At 40.9% G+C, this 19,143-nt stretch overlaps 1 protein-coding gene across 1 annotated transcript in view; it reads right to left on the bottom strand.

The window, feature by feature from the left end:
• UBAP1 (ubiquitin associated protein 1) overlaps positions 1-18,092 on the bottom strand; it is a 33,559-nt gene extending 15,467 nt beyond the window's left edge. Inside the window, exons 1-2 of the mRNA XM_054178648.1 lie at positions 17,934-18,092; positions 1,103-1,143 (exon numbers count right to left, since the gene is read on the bottom strand). Coding sequence (XP_054034623.1) covers positions 1,103-1,136 — 34 coding nt within the window. The 5' untranslated portion in view covers positions 1,137-1,143; positions 17,934-18,092. The remainder of the gene's footprint in view (positions 1-1,102; positions 1,144-17,933) is intronic.
• Positions 18,093-19,143: the final 1,051 nt, after the last annotated feature.

Raw genomic sequence — 19,143 nt, 5'->3', positions numbered from 1 at the left:
TTCTGGGTGGCTCCACTTAAGCAGAGGGTTTGGACATGGTAGCCTCCAGAGGTCCCTTCCAACCTCAACCACTCTGTGACTCAACAACAGTCCTCTAACCTCTAATAAGCAGCTCAACAACAAGTACAAGAGATACACAATTACGTTGCTCAATTTAATCAGCCCGGTAGAGACACTGAGCTGAATGTAGCTGTTATGCTAGATGCTTTACAGGAAGCCAAAATTCACTTAGTAGGATTAATTCTTAATAATCCTGGAAATGACTGAAACAATTGCTCTGCTGATTTAAGACATAAGCCAACAAAGTTGCTTCACTACTCCTGAGAAACAGTACTGTGGCAGTGTCCAGACCTAGAACAAGACCATGTTTCTAAAGCGTAAGTTTTTATAGCACGATAAAATCTTGTTAGAAATTTCACATGAACCTCCCAGTACTACCTTCAGTGATTACTAATTTGAAGAAGTTACATTCTGTACAATAAACTGAACTTCAGTGCTCCACAGAAATACTAATAGTCTGAAATTGCACCCCATTTTCTAAAGGATAAGCCTATACACAAACCAATATTTTTTATTATGTCAATCATCTGCATGACACTACATATCTCAAATGCAGAACAATTTCTTCTTCACTCACTTAGGTCCAATTTGGTGGGGGGGAGGGGCAGGAAATCAAGCAAATGAGGAAACAAAAAGCAAGCACAGATCAATGATATATTAAAAGCTTCACTTTTAATCCCATTTCTAATGTGATTTCCATAGGAAGTAGCTACAGATCTAGTATCCATCTTCAGCAAATGCCTGATCAGTATCACAACTTCACTTCAGCTTTGATTTTGAAGAGGAGGAGGGAAAGGGGAAGGTATTCATTCTGTCATGAAGGAATAGTAACAGTCACAGGCTGAATTTCACTTTAACCAAAGAGCAGCCCAGCATCAGCAAGCAACTATGCAAGGAGGAAGCCAAGACACTTCATTCCTAGCAAAAAAGACTCGAAGTCTGAACATTTCAGGCCTCATGGAGAGTTTAGGCTGGGACATTAGTCATCAGCAACAGTAGGATTCATCTTACTGAAAAGACAACAATGCCAAATTCCACTTACCATGAGAGTCAGATCCCAACTTCTTAGAAGCCATTTAGAACCTGCAAAACATTTTGTAACAGCTTTAATATCTGATACACATAGCACAGCCTAAAACTACAGTCTTATCTCTAGATGATGGGACACTTTTCAGACACATGCTGCTTATTCTGTTGCCAAAACAAATATGCAAACTTATTTTATATCTCTTAGAATTGATACAGCAGACAACTTTGCCCAGGACCTGACAATCTAAATAGCAAAATGAAGGGGGGGGGGGGGGCGGGAAACCAGCCAAGAAGCAGCCAAGGTGGATTAGGAAGATAGAGAATTCCAGATCACCATGCTCAGAGGTCACTCTGACCAAGACCCATGAAGCACATTCTGCCTCCCTTGCATTAAGAAGAGCCCTTCCTACTGAAAATATCACACTGATCCTCTTCAGTTTAATCCTTGCTGCTCTAAAAAGGGATACTATCATATTTGGCAGTCAGTGTGGCACTTGTCTAGACACACTGGGTAATGTGCAGGTAACAGCACATATATACAATAAACAGTGCCATTAGGAAGATATTTTCTGATGCACACAAGAAAACAATGTTAACAAGAGTCCCCATGCCCTGCCCACAACTCTACTGAGAACGTCTGAATTCTGGACGCAAATCCTACTTGGCCAAGACCTTAAACAGCAAAACATCTAGTCAGCTTTTAATATAAAGCAGGCCTGTCCTGAAGAAGAGAAACAAGACAGAATTAGATGTCTAATTAGTTGTCAGCTAATTAAAAAAAAATTATTAAAAAAAAATCACATTCCAGGAAGCTTAAAATTATTTCAATACCACAGTAAGGTCTTTTGCTAGATTAGAAATACATCAAAAGATCTCAAGCCACTACAGTGTAATTCTTCAAATAACTGAATTTGTAAGTCCTCTTTTGACATTATGCACAACAAAGAATCAGAGTTTCCCTTTGTTTCTGAAGTCTTCCAGAAGACTGAAATGTCCAAGTTATTCACCAAACCCATGAAGTTATCTGGTACACCCCCAGCAGCAGCACACAGTGCTCAAAGCAAAACTTGGAGCAGATAAAACATTCAACACCATCATTCCTGGTAGCTGCTGACATAACTGAAGTCAGGAAGAGGCAGTTTCAAGTACTTCAGGAAAGTATCTTTTGCTGTGTAAAGGTCCCTTTCAACATTATGTTGAAATCAATAGATGAACCAGCTCCACTGACTATCAGGAATTCAACATGTGGCTAAAGCTGTATGAGTATTACCCATATGCAGCTATACTTCATGAAACACAGTGAGCAGATGCTAGACTATGGGGAAGTGAGTCACGCTGGGCAACTCCAGGCACACCTTGTAAACAAAAGCCACGTCATTCTGCTTAATGTTTGTCTAGTTGTTCTCAGCACATCTCTCCATCCTACCCAACATTTTATTACATTCAAAACTACTCCACTAAGCCAGAGAACTGGTTTTGGCACTATCAGGCAACTGCTTCTTTGAAGCTTACAAAATATTGAGACTTCAAAGACGTAAGAAAAAGGAGGTGAAACAGTGCCATGCCTGCCATCTCAGGAAGGCTGTCAAGGACAAAGCCACAAGACCACCTGGCACAGTTGGCATGTCAACTACTAGAACTGAACAGGCTTTACCAGTCCAGTGTTGGAGAGGAGGAGACCAGTCTGCAAACTACAGCACATAAAATATCTGGGTCTTGAAAGGCGCAGCCTCACAGTGTCAGACACTGCTACATTGGTAGTTCCTCTGTATTAAGCAATTAAGATGTCAACGTGATTTGTTCTTGCTAAAAATGACAGGCCTTTGTGTGAAATCATACATCCCTCACATAACCCATCAGTCCTCTGTATGTCACTGGAGACTGTGATGCACTGCCTGCAAGCAGGTACTACTGGTTGGTGTTCATTCACCAGTATCACAACAGAGCTAAACTAGGGACAATGCCTCCACACACTTCCTTCTGAATTCTAGTTGCTCTCAGACTGAAAAGCAAGTGATCCTTTTCTACAGGATTTTAAAGCTTCTGATGAGGGGAATAACCTTCTCACTTCGGCAACTCAACTGACAAAGTTCTTTTAGCACCAGCAAGGGAGTTTATGCAGTCTACCTCACCACTCCCTGGAAGCACCTACTCCAGACTGTACTGACAGACGACACAGAAAATTCAAACAGATCCTCTTGAATAATAACTTATATGCCCTCTCCAAAAGGTCAATCAAGAGCATATTCATACCATCTCACATAATGATCTCAGGTAACCAAACACCATGTAACAGTAACACCATCAATCTGCCCTGAGACAACAGCAGCATCGTGTATATCCAGCATACCGAGAGTTCTGCAGCCGCATAACCCTACATATCTTGATTTTGTTGGCAATCCTGTAGTAAAATCCTAGGCACATGAATTAACTCCACGGCGCACTGGGAAAAACTCTTCTTCTGCTACATACAACATTTTATTTTAACTACAGAAGTAGCAAAGGTTCATCAATACCAAGCTAATCATGAAACTGACCACTTCTCAGGGAGACAGTCCCAATTCAGATTCAGGCATTTGAGTCTAAATCATACTAGCTCCTCCTGATGCACAGCAGAAGGCACTGTCAGCAACCAAGAATTGTTAAACACTGCACAAAGTAACACTGGAACAGACTGCCAGACATACATTGTCATCTCCTGTCCAAAGAGGGTTTAATTAAAATAGTGTCTCATGACTAATCAGATTTGATAGGCTATTCAGAGACCATTGTTACAAGCATCTTCCTGTTGCTCTGGCCCACTGGCTGGAAAAAAATATTTGTAGCCAGTCAGAAAGCTAATGATGTAGCTACTATGCATTATCTGAACTGTATTTGCTTAGTCACAGCCATTACACTGTGCAGTAAATGTTTGCTTACCTTCGCTGACACTCTTTCAGAAGTTTAAGGGGCTTGCTCCCAAAGCCTTACTGCAAACCTGCTAATGGACAACTGCAGTCCTTTGTTTCCTTTGATCATCACACTGCAAATCAGGATGCGGAAGAGCAACTGTGGTAATGGCACATGGAGGCACAAATTTTGGTCTGATGCTTTACTGCACAAATTAAATTGATGAAAAACATACTCTCCAATGCATGTAAAATTTTTAAACACCTCTCCTGGACTTACAGAAACAAGTTAGTTGCATAGTACTACAAGGTTTTCCTACAGCCATTTGCAAGCTCTCTTTTATCAATGTATCCTTACACCCAGTTCCTCATTCTTGGTTCTTGCAAACCCCCTGAAGAGAGGCTCAAAGTTAAGTGAATTAAACATCAGCAGCCACTGAAACAACCTGATGTGAGCCCTTCCTTTCCTGCCTATATGTTCGCTTTTCACTGACACAGCATGTAACACTCTCAAAACCTCTCAGCCAGAGGAACACAGTACAGCAGAGCCCATGATAAGGGCAGATGATGTCAGAATGATGATAGAAGGGTAGGGGGGGAACTGGGAAACAACCACACCACCACCATCAAACAAAACCAACCAACCATCCAAACAAATTAAAACAACACACCACCATCAACAAAAAATCCTATAACCTGAAGATGCCGAGACAGAGAAGTGACAACATGAAAATGATGACAGAAACAACCAGCACAATAAGACAGATGACAAGCTGGAAAGGCTTGAAGGGACAGCACAGAGATGACCAAGACAATCCACCTGGCATGTAACTACTTAAACCTGAATGACTATGTAGCTGTTCTGCCAGACAACAAGGAGCCAATTTAACCACCTGTCAAGAAGAACTAGTCTCTTGCTGCTATAGTCCTCATTTTGGTGCGTAGGTATGTCTAGAGTCCAGACCACATGAATTCTCTGAAGCAGCTCCCACCTAAGACTCAGATAAAGGAGAAATGTAATTACCATAGGCCAGAGGAAAGCCAAATACCTCAAATTGTCAACGGTAATCAAATCAGTACATCTATGATTTTCAGAAAAAAAGAGACCTGACCTCTCAACTTCCATTTTGCCTGTTAATACACATTGGGAATTATACATACACAGAACTGTGAACGCATCCATTCACTCAGAAAACTGCAAACCCCAACATTTAAAAAAATAAAATATAAAAATTCTCCCTATATTACATTTGTGACCTACCAATTTTACACTGAGGAACTGTGAAAAAGATTTTAATTCATGTAACTGATTTCTAACATGTCACAGGTATTCCAGATTTAGGCAGCAGTTTAACTTCTCAACGTAACTACTTGTTTTAGTGCAAGTGAAAGGCTATAGCCAACACCAGAATTTGGTACATAGCCTTATAAAACAAAACTAGAAGTAGGCAGTGCCAGTTGAGAACAAAAATTCAAATTCTGCTATCAAAGCTTCCTACCTGTGCAAGTGTTAAATCACTGCTAGGCAACTGAGATCTCTTACATAGTCTGACAGTAAAAAGTTGGTCACAGAAGTTTAGTACAGTATAGATTCCATTTTTGTTTACTGCAGTCTGCAAACAGATGGTAACACCCTAAAATCTGCAATAAAATGGCACTTTAAAAAACATTTTCAGAATATGTGAGTAGGAAGAAGAGGGAGGAAAGAGTCCCTGAAGAGTAGTTCTGTGTACAAATCACATTATTGGATTAGGAGACAACACTCCAGTTGATGGCAATAACACCCATTACAGGGCTTTACGCACAGATGTGGGAGAGCATTTTCCTAGCAGCAACAAGCATTAGGAGAAATTGATTCTTCAAATTCTGCTGTTGCTTACTGACACAGCGAGCAATTAGACCTTCTGCTTCAGCACACATCAATCAGTGCAAAGTGGAAGACAATTCTTCCACAAGCTCTCAGAAAAGGAAGGCATCTCCCGCTCTGTGGTTCCATACAAATTCACTGCATTAATGTTAGACAATTTTAGTTACATAGCTACCTTCTTGTCACATCCAAATTTGCTCATTAAAGACTTTACAGCTGTAAAGTTAAAACCGTTAAAAGTGCATACTATTTGGGATGGTTAAGGAGTTAAGGCTGTTAAAAAAAGACAGCTCTATTCCTCTTTTTCAAGGGACATGAGGTAATTTGCCACATATTTCTTTCAGAAATAAGGGAAAACCCAACAATGGCTGAGGAAACACAATACGCTAATGCACAAAACTTTCATTCATTGAATCACTTATTGTACAAGTTTCCAAAAGAAATTGAAGCTTATAGACCACAGAAGCCCCTCAAATTACAGGTTTCACAGGACAAAGCATTAGAAACCTGACAATTACTTACAGACATAGCTGTAAGTCCTGTGGCCAAGGCCGATCAAGGCAAACCAAGAACACAGAAGATGCACCTATTGTAAGTTCACATTTTAGCACTTGCAGCAAACAAGTGACCTTTCAAAACTGAACACTTTCCAAACTGGGGAGTCCTGTCAACAGGAGAAAACCATTTGCAGCTAACATCTAAGACTGCTCTGACTTCCAGAAACTGCAAACACAGGAACAGCTCAGGTTTTGTCAAATCTGAGAGCAGGTGTGGATTTTCAAGTGTAGCTCCTACTAGTGATGGTTACCCAAGTTAGCTAAACAAGAAGTAGAAAAAAATAAATGAGTTCCATGACTTCACACCTTTTATTCTTCTCAAGAACAGTGTCACTAATCTAGAAGCTAAGATACCACCAAGAAAAGGGTGGTAAACCAGAAATAGAAGGACCAGCTTCCCCTTCATAAGATACAACAGAAACAAGGCAGGCATTTGCATGATAATCTTTGAACAAATATGCTGTGCAACTCCTACATTCTAGCAAAAAGTGAGAAAAGATGATACAGCACTCATACCACCAATAAGGGCTAAAATAATCTCACAAGGCAGCAATTGAAGTCCTAAATTTAATGAGCAGAGCAACTGCTTTTATCAACAATTCCCCTGTATCTAAATTTTGGGTAGTAAATACCTACCACTTCTGAGAGTTGAAAATAGTCAGATGTAAAGTACCTAGCAACTCTTAACAATTTTAGCCGCTTCAATTTAGTTAGCACAAGATTTCATGCTATTAAAGATGAGTCAAATCTTCAGCAGTAATCTTAGCACAAGACAGAGACAGGTATGTGCATTAACTTTTCTAGTTAATTCTGACACTTTGAAAAAAGCTAGTATTTCAGTATGACCCTTCTGAAGTGAGAGCAACTGCTAACTACAGAAAGCTGGTATCTTCAAAAACAAATGGCCCACTACTTCTGTTCTTTTGGTATAAAGATACATGAGGGGGAAAAAAAAGTGAAATATCCTGCCCATTTAAAATGCATGTCAGGAACCCAGAGCAGCATGAGCTAATTAAAATGCTGCTCTATTTGTTGCAGTGATACTTCAATCTGTAACAAGCTGACTCTGAAGTACTCAGATATTATTAATACTTCAGACTTGTCCAAATTGTGAATGAGGAAAGCTAGACAAACATTCTCAAAGCGCTGTCAACAGAACACAGCAAACTAGCTTTTGCCATTAATTAGAACATCCCCTTTTTAACCCCAAAATAACAGAATCTGTACAATTTCAAGATTTGTCTTGGTCAAAGAGCCTAGGAGAGTTGTAGAGGTAGCGGATTTGTTGTTGCTTAGGAAGAAGTTCAACTCCCTTGCCCATAGCAGGACCTACTCCCAGTACTGACACACAGTATTTAATTGCAGAAAGTGATTTGCATTGTTTTGATAAACATAAATTGATCAGAATTTAATGCTTTTAATGCGCTGCAGTGATTAAATAACTCTAAAAAATCCAATCCAAATTAAGCTATACAACTACCTTTTCCTTCAATACTGTTTCTCTCCTGAGTTTTATATTTATTGATAGTTACACTTTTGATTAGAAATTTGATGAAATATAAATGTGTATGGAATTGCTTTAACAACACAGACAACAAGTAGCAAGAAATCAAGTTGGACATAAGTTTTAAAATGGAAAAATAAAATCTGTCATCAGACCAAACATCATTTGCCATTTCACATATCTGAACTCAGCCAAAGTGTCTATTGCACTGTACAAGAATAATGGGATCAGTGTTAGACTACTATAGATTCATCAATTTTTCCACTTATACAAGGGTCACATGCACTACCCACTCTCACCACACACTTAATATTTTCCCAGCAAAACTCAGTATGGTACTGACAGAAAATACAGCCTGTTAAATTAACTATTCCACCTACACACAACTCTGCTGCCCTGCACACTAAACCTTGAACTCAGCATGGGAGACACTACCTTCAAATTCTGATTGCACCCTCAGTCCAAGAAGTTTAAATAAACATAAAGGCCAGTAACAGTCTTCTCCAGCTCCATACAGACCTTTCCCATAATGTGGTTAAAGCCACTGAACTCTTCCAGCTATCCAAAGCCCTTGTTTTCCACTAGCATACCTCATTTCTGTCAACTAGAAGAGCCGTATTCACGAACACTGGTTCCCTGCAAATTCACTTCATTTTGAAACCATCAGTCATGGAATGGTTTGGGATGAAAGGGACCTGATTCAAAAATTATCTGGTCCAGCCCCCTGCCATAGTCAGGCACATCTTGTACTTTATCAGGTTGCACAAAGTCCCATCTGGCCTCTAACACTTCAAATTGAATGTAAGCAGCTCCAGTATCTCACCACCCTTATTGTGAAAAAAAATTTCTTCCTTATATGCAATCTAAATCCAGCCTCTTCCAGTTTCATCTCTCACTGTTGCCCGTTTTCCAGGAAACATCTCTAATCGCTGCAAGTTGCCCTTTCATCAAATATACACTTTGAAAAACATGAAAGCAAAGCTCTAAAGACTTGCTGTTGCTAAAATGTGCAGCTCTTTCTGGAAAAGTGTGTTACCCAAAACACTATTCTACAGTGACAACAAAAAACTCATACATCTCAAACCTTCCTGACTTTCAAAATATACCTCGTGAGATTGGTTTGCTTTTGTCCTGACAGAAATAATGCGAGACGTGTGAACTGCATCTTGGGTGCTAAAGATAGACATTCTTTACACATTCACTGACTTTTCTTTTGCCATTTTCTTCCACTCATCGACGTATCACTGGTAAAGTTTTCACTTTCAATGCTAGCTGATTTTGTCCTTAATTCTCGTGTCTGTCCTAGTAAGTTAATAGGCACCTGTTTTCATCCAACCCTTCTTATCAAGACTGAGACAAGAAAATAAGCCTATACAGAAATACGTCTGAAAAGAGCCCAGGTTTTGCTGCACTGAAGGACAAAACTAACAGTCAAGTTTGCCAAGCTGAGGTCTCAGGAAGGACACACTTCTTCCCAGACTAACTCAACAGAATGAAGAAACCAAACTGAAACATAGACAAGTCAATCCAGCAAATCAAAACATGGTCCCACTTCTATAATGCCTAAACAAGAACCAAATCTGTTTTGACTCTAGGTATAGTATCAGTTGAGCACGTTTCATCTTTTTTCCATCCAGTCCAAACAGAACTGAATGACTGAATTAAAAAGATGACCTATATGGAAAACACTATCAGCGGTCAACACTGAATTAGATTCCACTACCAGAATATTTTAAACGAGAACATTTCACTTGTTTTAATTAAACATTGAACTGGTACATAATGAAGCAGTTTTGAAGTGCATACTTACAACTTATTTCTTGAAAATTCTTGTTAACTTTCAAGAAGACCAGAGCTGGTAGCAAAGATTAAGTTCTGCTCTTTAAAAAACACACAGGAACAGAAGTATTATTGCTGGCTACCCAAAAAAAGAACAAAAATACTCTGACATACAAAACCAGCAGCAAACATCTGAATAGGCTCAGGAATGTCATGGTATCCACACCAAGTGCACTTCTAGAATTGAATTCATTGAGAACCTGGGAAGATGTTAATCTTGAGCAAGCTTGTCAAGTATAGAAAGGTAGACTTTTATCTTTGAGCAAAGAATTCAAACTGAGCCTGTCTTCACTTGTACTGGATATGTTACAGAAATAGAATACAGCCAGTAAAAGAGCTGCATGCGTGTTGTATAGTAAACTTCATTGGCTGAAGTACAGCACCTGAAGGAGCACACTCCAGACGTGAACAAAAATGCCTTCCTTGCAGTCTCTTGGTTTTGGAGTGCTAAAACAGAAAAGGTTTCTCTTTTGTTTAAATGGAGCAGCTTCAGCCTGCAGTCCAACAACGGACTGCAAAATTCCGGAATGGTGGCCACAAGCAGCAGGTTAAAGAAAAGAGAGTCAGTACATCTGTTAAACAAGCTTAATTTCTTTGTGTGCAGCTAAGGTTACTGGCAGTGAAAAATGCAAGCATGCAGTCAATCCTCACCCTTTAAGAAAGCACGCAGAGCAACTACCCAGTCCCTGAGATGTAATTTTCAAGGATGCTGCAGCTGCTACACTCACCTTTAAATAGCTCAGAAAGCAGCTCAGCAGCACAGGTGCCAAATTCCTCCAGGTGACTGCTATGCCACAGTCACCAGCTACACTCAGACAAAATACACTTCTATCTGCAGTCACCTACCTTAATTCCAGTTATTTCCACATAAAATATTTGTGCTTCCTCTCAAAAACAAATGGTAAGGTCTGCTTTCTCTCTATGACAGTAACTCAGTATGCCCTCCCAGCACTGTAATCCTACACTTGTACTTAACATTTGAAGCAGATGAGTTTATGGATCAGTGTAGACTGGAAGCCTGCAAACTACTACACTATAAACAAGATGATCTTTCTACTATGAATGTTCAGAGCGAAGTCCAGAAATGTGCAACGTTCTGGGAGCAACAGACACACAATTACAAACCTCCCAATGACAAGAGTTTATGAAGACTGAACTAAAGTTTCAGGTTCAAATACAACAGAAAATGAAAACTAAAATGTAGTAACAGACGCTGCTTTCAGATGATATTCAGGGTATTCATATTGGCAGGTAGTGAACACTCTTCACACACACACACTTTTCATTCATTACCTTTCCCCTGAGCAGAAAGTAGTCTTGTCAAAATACCCTTATACCCTCAGCACTGCCTAGTATTATAAAATACATAAAAACAGTATTCAAGGAACTTAACTTGCATCAGTTTTTGGGGTTTTTTTGTAGGTGTGGAGAACAGGGTGTGAAGCTGAAGCAGTCTGCCCACAGTCATCCAGCTCAGCCAGCAATACAGCCAGAAGAGAACTTGCATTTCCGGAATACCCAAATATAAAGGGCACCCTAAGAATCTCACTTTATTGTCTAGGGTTTTGATAAATATCTTTGTCCCCCCCTATACTCCCTAATAAATCACTCCTATTCAGGTTTTCATCTTACTATAAAAGCCCTACCTTAATGCTGTTCTTCTGGATTGATAAGAAACTGGTCTTAGTCCAAACTATTCCTACGTCACTACTTGACGTTCTTAAGTCTGCAATTTCGTTATACATTTTATACCCACTTTCAGCAGCATGAACTTTTTTCCTGAAAATTAGAAATTTCTTCAGCAGCTACAGTAATGAATGCAACCTCTGAAACAGTTAAAGCAATGAATAACTAAGCTCATTTTTTATGTAAAAGAGACATATTAGCTTCTTTCCCTCAGGACTCAGCTTCAGTGATCTATCCTTATTTCCATCTTACTAGACAAGAGTAGCTCACTGGATGAGACTGCCCCATGACCTCACAACAGTAATGTCCACATCTTCTTCTCTCCACATCACACATACAGAACATGCCAAGAGACAGACTACTTGCATACACAGTATGGAAGCTGAGGTATGAAAAGAATGACATCATATCACACAAACAGATGTGATACCCATTCTTTCAACCACACATGGTTTTGGAGTCTGTTCCTGGCTCCAAAAGCACCTTAGACCACCTTGCCGTTAAAGTCACTTTCAATGTTTTCACCTTTGTCTATCTTAATTTTGCATCTCATATGTATCATATATATGTATTACGTATAAAAAATAGAATTGGTTTGGTTGGAAAAGACTTTAAAGATCATTAAGTCCAATCATTACCTAACTCTACCAAGTCTGATGCTAACCCATGCCCCTCAGCACCGCATTTCTGCACCTTTTAAACACTTTGAGAGATGAGGTTTCAACCACCTCCAGGAAGGGGATTCAACCCTTTCAGCAAAGAAGGTCCTTCTAATATCCAAACTAAACCTCCTCTGGTGCAACTTGAGACCACTTCTTCTTGTCATATCACTGGGTACTTGGAAGAATGACACCCAAATATACACTGAAGATGGACAACAGAGTGTTGCATATGATATAGTATCATATATATATGCACATAGACATATAAAATATATCACCAACATATGCTGATGGTTTCTTTAAAAGTTGTATTCATAAACACTTTTCCAGTTGAAGATTTTACTGTGAAAGAGATTACAGAACCTAACAGTATGACATTTAGGTCCACACTTGAATCTGTCAGATTTCCCTTTCCATATAAATTAAGAAAAATTCAATGGTGTTAGCTAAAAATCACCAAGCTTACATGTACTTCCTTTGCAAAGAAACTACCTTACTAAGCACAGATCTTTAGTGGTCTAGAAAAAACACTACACTTTAGCAGCTATCTAATTTTTCCCAGTAAGCTACGAGAAATGATGGATTAAACTCCTGTCTACACACAAGAAGGAAGCCTGTAACTGTGCAGGGATTTTGAAAATTGTCCCCTGCTATGACACTAGCAGAGTCTAGCAATCATTCTTCCACAGAGAGTTCAGTGATGTAAAGGAACTGCATTTCACATTTGTGCAAGCACAAGACTCCTCATCCTATGTGGGAGTCCTGAATTTCATCTCCTCCCCCACCAAAATCAAAGTCTGACAGTTCTTCAGATTAAAAGGGTAACTCAAATATTTGGCCAATTAAAATCTGATAAAGAGTTTTTCTAACCCAAGCATTTTCCTTAAAATATTCCCTAGAATAGAATCCAGAAGATGACAATTCAAACAGCTATATGCCTTCTTGTAAAAGTAATAGCCAGTACTGAACCCCAGCAGCCATTTACCACTGATAAAATTACAGCTCCATTAACAAATCTAGGTCTATAAGGAGCTCAGATCCATATAACACAAAAATCTGCCTTCCAAAATCTTTATGGTTCATTACCCCTCAAATGCGTATGTATTTTATAGTACCATAGTTTTCTATCAGTTTGTTTGCAAAACTCCCAACTCACACTTACTCATTCCCCTTCTTCCCCAAAAAAGAACCTAAAGGTACTTTATGAAAAGCACAATTGAAAAAAAACTTCCTGTCATACTGTTATGAAAATACTAAGTGAAATGAAACTCAATAATCTTTCAGCTTTTTTCCTAGCAAAGAATCAAATGGACTGGCAACAAACTACTTGTGAAACCTAATACTTAGCTAAATAATTAAGGTTGTTTTTTTCCACACAGAAGGCATGTACCAAAGCTTTTCTATCCTTTTTTGCCATACATAATTTTATTCCAGATGATTAATAGTGATTTTATTCATGTAAGCTCCTTTCCTCACTACATGTGCCTCCTCTATTTCTATTTCAAATTATTACACATCAGTGTACAAAGACACCACATGGTGGTATTAGTCATTAGGGTGGATCCCAGTGTGGCACTGCTGTATCAGAAAAGGAAATACACATACTTTAACAATTACTTTGCAGAGTGTTTATAAACTAGGAATCTAGCTTTATTTTAGAGTTCACAACCAATGAGGCAAATCTGGTTGCACATATCCAGACCTCTATGTCTAGATGAAGTACAGTGCTAACACTTGATAACAGCACAACTGGTAACACACATACTCTTAGAAGTCCAGCCTCTCAAATGGTGGGAATAAATCTCACTAGGCATTTCAGTCACAGATTCACCTAGAGATGACAAATGTAAGTACAAACACAGAGACCAGGAAAGGGCTTAAATTAAATCTTTCAGATAATCTAGCAGGTAGTTGCACCATGAATGCTGATCTCCAGCAACACAGACCAGACTAACTACGAGCTCACAACTCTTATCACTAGTCTCCATTATGTACTAATTACCAGTAGCTAAGTAGCTTGAGTATGTTCATATTCAGACCATCCTTGAGCTGAAGAACTGACTGCTTGGACTCATGTTCTTCTGATGTCTCCACTTAAAACACTACTCTGGTGTAAGATTTTTCTGCCACAAAAGGCAGCTGAGGAAATACAAGTTCACATTTTCCATTTGAAGCCAGTCAGTCAGGAACTGTAAGACTATTAATGCAGCACATTACTTCGCAACACTCTGCTTTCCCTTCTAGAAAGATTCAAACCTAAGTCAGTGCAATGATACCCTATTCCTTCTTCTACATACTCTGTATTTCAAGTACACTGCAAGCTTAAAGGATTCTAAAAACATCCTGTAGCCTTCAACAAGAAAACAGAAACAACCAACAAAACCCACGCCCAAGTCTGGCCATACAAGCTGTTCTTTCAAAATTTCCCAATCACAAGAAAGATGGCAGTCTTAAGAATTAAGAAAATATATTCTCCATGCAAACAAGGATTTGGAGTAAGCCTGATCATTTAGGAAAAGGAAAACCCCCAATTCTCAGCTTCTCTTGGAGACCTCAATACAAGACCACACTGACTGCAGGAGGTCATTAGGGTCGCGCAACATGAGCTTATTCAAACCAGATCAGGGGGTCAAAGCATTAAGCAATTCACTGGCATACCAGAGCGGTTTAACTACCTAGGTAGTTAACACAGAAAAACTGTGAACTCAGGCTTATCAATCAGCTATGATCCAAATGATCACTTGTAGAGTGGCAAGTACTGTAAGATCAATAGCACTGCCCTCCCAGTTCACAGAGCAAGCAGACACAGCAGAGAAAACAACCTTTGCTACACTTAGCTAGTTTTTCAAACGAGAAAGCTATTTATAATTCGTAAAAAGCCTTTCTTGGCCTTTCCTTCACACAATAGTTTTCAAAAACTTCTTCCAGAGCTTTTCAATTACAGCTGCACTAGACCTTCTCTACCCTGACATTGATCTGAATTGCACTGATCAATTTTAAAGAGTAATGTCCTTAGATACAGGTTCTTGTAAAATGACAGACAAAGCTCTGGAATTTATGACTGAAAAGAATGGAAGTAATTATGCTAGGAACAAATTGCCAGAGAAGGCTGGACTGAAGTTCTGCCTAGTAAGTAAAACTGAATTTCTCACAGACTTTTATCACTTTATCAAAATATTCAAACCCACACCAAGTGCAGAATACATGAACAGGCTGAGGGCAAAAACTTTTATGATATAGGCACTTCTATAATATACAGGCTAGACACTGACAACAATATAGTATGTCCTGAAGTATCAATCCCTAAAGTTTGTGGAAGCAACAGGAAAGCATATGTTTATACAATGAAAAGGCTAATGCCTTCTGTGGTATTATAGCGTTTTAGACACCAGCACCAGGCAAAAGAATGCTAACTGCCAGTATGGTAGAGTAAGATGAGGCGATCTGCTGACTCCTGAAGCCTGACTCCTATTCCACAGCTGAAGATAGCAAGTACTGGGCACTGCAAAGCACCATATGAACAATGGAGAAGAAGCTTTACCATGTTTTTTGATGAGTTTCCAGTTATCAATATGATGATCAGTATATTCTCCATACTCTTAAGATACTCTGAAGTTAAACTAACACTTATTAATTTACATCTTATACCCGAGACTTCCTTGCTTTTCCTTTGAAGTTTCTAGTACCTTTGTTTCAGCTTACACTTATGTGGAATGCCTGATCTTAATAGAAGTCACTTCTTTCCAGACACCTTTGTCCCACAGTGCACTCACAGAGAAAAAGGTACCAAACTTTCAGTCCAGCTACAGCTGATGAGACAGGAAACATGCAATTACTTTTGGTTTTGTTTCTGAGACCAAAACCACAAGACTGCAAAAGCTAACAACACATTATTTCTCCCTCTATGACCAGAACTACAATTTTGCCTAAAAGGTTTAGGACACCCAACCACAGTGGTGATTCAAAGCCTCACTGCCACTTTTGAATCACAGCTCTGCATCTGCAAAAAAAATGATGTTATTAAGTAGCAGAAGTGCAGCCTGACACTACCTTGTTGTGAGGGCTTTGCTGCTACCACATGTACCATCTCAGGCTCATTCACCCCCCATTATGGCTATCACACACACAGCTACATACACAGTTCTGTCCTGTATGGACAAAAGGAGAGGCAGAGGTCAAAACATCTGGTTTTCCCCTCTCCTCTGAAAATGCTATTGCAGAGCAGAGATCCCAGGTATGCAGGGTCAGCCTTAAGAAGCCAACACAACACCTGCACAGAAGCAGAAAGTCCCATGTGGAGAGGTCTGTCTAACAGTACCACATCTTCCTCTTTTCCTTAACACACCCTCGATCACAGCATGAGTAAGATTTCCCTCACCAAGCTCATACAAAAGCCTCTTAACACCGTAGCAGGCTGTGAGAAGCGGTGTGCCTTCTATAAGCAGCACAGCAGCTAAAGTTACGTCATCGGTTACAATTCAGTAGTTCCTCAACTTGGCTAATATTCAGTTATCATTTAGGAATATCCACCTCTAAGTGCTTAAATTTGATATGAATGCATTTTCACTGAGTCCAGGATGGCAGCTGTGTTAGTTGCAAAGCCAAGTGTCAGAGTCCATCTGCTTATCTCTGTTCTAATGACACAGCATCAACGTCACAGGATTTCTGTAAGACCACTTCTTTTTGATTGTTATAATTTTTAAATGATGCAGGTAATAAAAACATTGATAAAGCAATCACTCAATTTCTTCCACTGTAATTTCTTTTGCTAATTTAGAAACAAAAAGCACAATCCTAACTTTCCCTTTAGAATGACAGATTTTGAGCTGTATAAACTCATGAAAACAGTCCTTAAATTATACTAAAAAGTTTCATCAAAGTATCAGATGTTTTACTTCTGGTATGCACTGAGTTAAACAGAATACAAGCCATTATCATGAAGTCAGGAATTACAAAACTGAAGTATCTTTCAACCAGTGTATGCGTGCATGATATGTCTGCATCTCAAAAGAACAGCTAATTGAAAATTATCCAGAAATGGGGAACAAGCATGAACAGAGATGTAGAGGGTCACAACTTCGAATCTTCAGCCCGTAAGAAAATGCAAACAAAGTGTGAATGCAGTTGAAATCTAAAGTCAGAAGTGGCATACAGAAGATGAGTTTTCACACCACAAGAGCCAGTAATTAAATTAAAGCCTGAAGGCAGGCTCGACAAAACACCCACACCTACTCCACCATGTAAGATTTACTAAAGCGGGGAAAAACTTGAAGTATCACAGACACTAACCGTTTATTCAGATTTCAACATTTCTTAGAAATGTATCGTGTTATTACGCAGAAAGGTATTTCTTCGACTGAAGTAGTGCCTGAAACTACCGGGAAGCAGGAGACTGTAGGAAGAGTGTCACCCCACCTGCCCGACCTACCTCTGCTCCGCAGGGCCAGCCCCAGCCCAAGCCCCGGGTGTCCGTCCCTCTGAGCTGACAGCGCAGGTTCTCATCGCCATTAAAGGGACGCCGTGAAGGCGGAGCAAGCCACAGGCTGAACAGTGCCCACAAGATCTCTCCCCTTGGTGGCCAAGGGAGCGGCTCCCCAGTTTGACTCCCTCCCCGCTTCGGGAGGCCAGCGGCCCCATAGCCGCCCCACAGCCGTCCCACATGCACTACGTATCTGCTGAATCACGACGCGGGTGCGGAAAGTCTCCCGCCCTAGACGAGGAGAAGCGGCAGCAAAGTTCGGGCCCAACGGCAGGGCGGAGGACGCAGGAGAGAGTCTCCTGCCCAGGCCCCACTACAAGAAAAAACCAGCACCCCTATCTGTTACCCGTCCGGCTCGTTACCTGCGCGGCGCCTGGCGGCCCCCCGCTAACGTCTCCGGCTGTTCCCACGTCAGTGCTCACGACCTGCCCCTAGGAAACCTGCCCCGCGTTGCCACCTCCGGGTCCCCAGCCGGGAGACGCCATCTTGTCTACCTGCCCTCCGCCTCGCCTCCCCGGCGACGCGCTGGCGTCACGCCGCCAGGTCACCTGCCTCCCGCCGGCCCAATCGGGAGGTGCGTGAGGTGACGTCACCACAGAGAAAAAGAGCGGGGCGGAGGCGCGGAGCCATGCTCTCTTCTGCCGTGTGTGGCGGTGAGTGGGGCTGCTGCTGTCCCTGCCTTTGCTCCTACTCATGCTCCTTCTCTTACTCCGGCTCCTGTCACCTTTTCCCTGCTCCGGACCGTAGACTTGCCTTTTCCCCTCCTCGTGCCCCTTCCCCTACCTTGCTGGGCTCTTGCTTTTTCTCCTGCTCCTCCTGCTACAGCTCCTGCTTCTTCCTCTGCCCTGTCTCTTTCCCCTGCCCCTTCCCTTGCCCCTGCTCCTTTTCCCTTGTGCCTCTGCATTTTCCCTTGACCCTGCACTTGCACCTGCCTTTGTCCCAGCCATGGGCCTGTCATCGGCTCTGGCCCTGCCCGGGTGTCCTCCAGCAAATCCCACCCCACTCCCAGCTATGCACAGTGATCTGTTCCCCCAGGGCCGGGATAAAGGTGGTGCACCAGGCTCGGGTCGCACATTTCACACTGGTAGCCTTTGAGTATTAACCAAACATTATGGGCCCCTTTGCCTTCTAGTACCCTCTCCCAGGAGATTTCCCCTGTTAGGAAAAAGTTCTATACAGAGAGAGTGATTGCCCATTGGAATGGGCTGCCTGGGGAGGTGGTGGAGTCGCCATCATTGGAGGTTTTCAGGAGAAGACTTGATGGGGTGCTTGGTGCCGTGGGTTAGTTGTTTAGGTGGGTTGGATTGGTTGATGGGTTGGATGTGATGATCTTGAAGGTCTCTTCCAACCTGGTTTATTCTATGTATTCTATGTATTCTAAAAGGCCAAAGTTGGCACTGCTGAAATCCTCATCCTTCTTCTGCAAGGTCACTTGCAAAAAGACAATCAGTGGGTTTAGGTTACTTTAATTTTTGCCTCTCTAAACACAAGTAAAAGTGCATATGAGCCAAGCAGGCATAGGAAAAACATTTCTCGATTTACATCAGTTTTAAAGTGTTGGAATAGAGCACC

This window comes from Dryobates pubescens, chromosome Z (genome assembly GCF_014839835.1).
Source record: "Dryobates pubescens isolate bDryPub1 chromosome Z, bDryPub1.pri, whole genome shotgun sequence".
In the NCBI taxonomy this organism is placed as follows: Eukaryota; Metazoa; Chordata; class Aves; order Piciformes; family Picidae; genus Dryobates; species Dryobates pubescens.
This window is presented reverse-complemented; position numbering and strand designations above follow the sequence as displayed.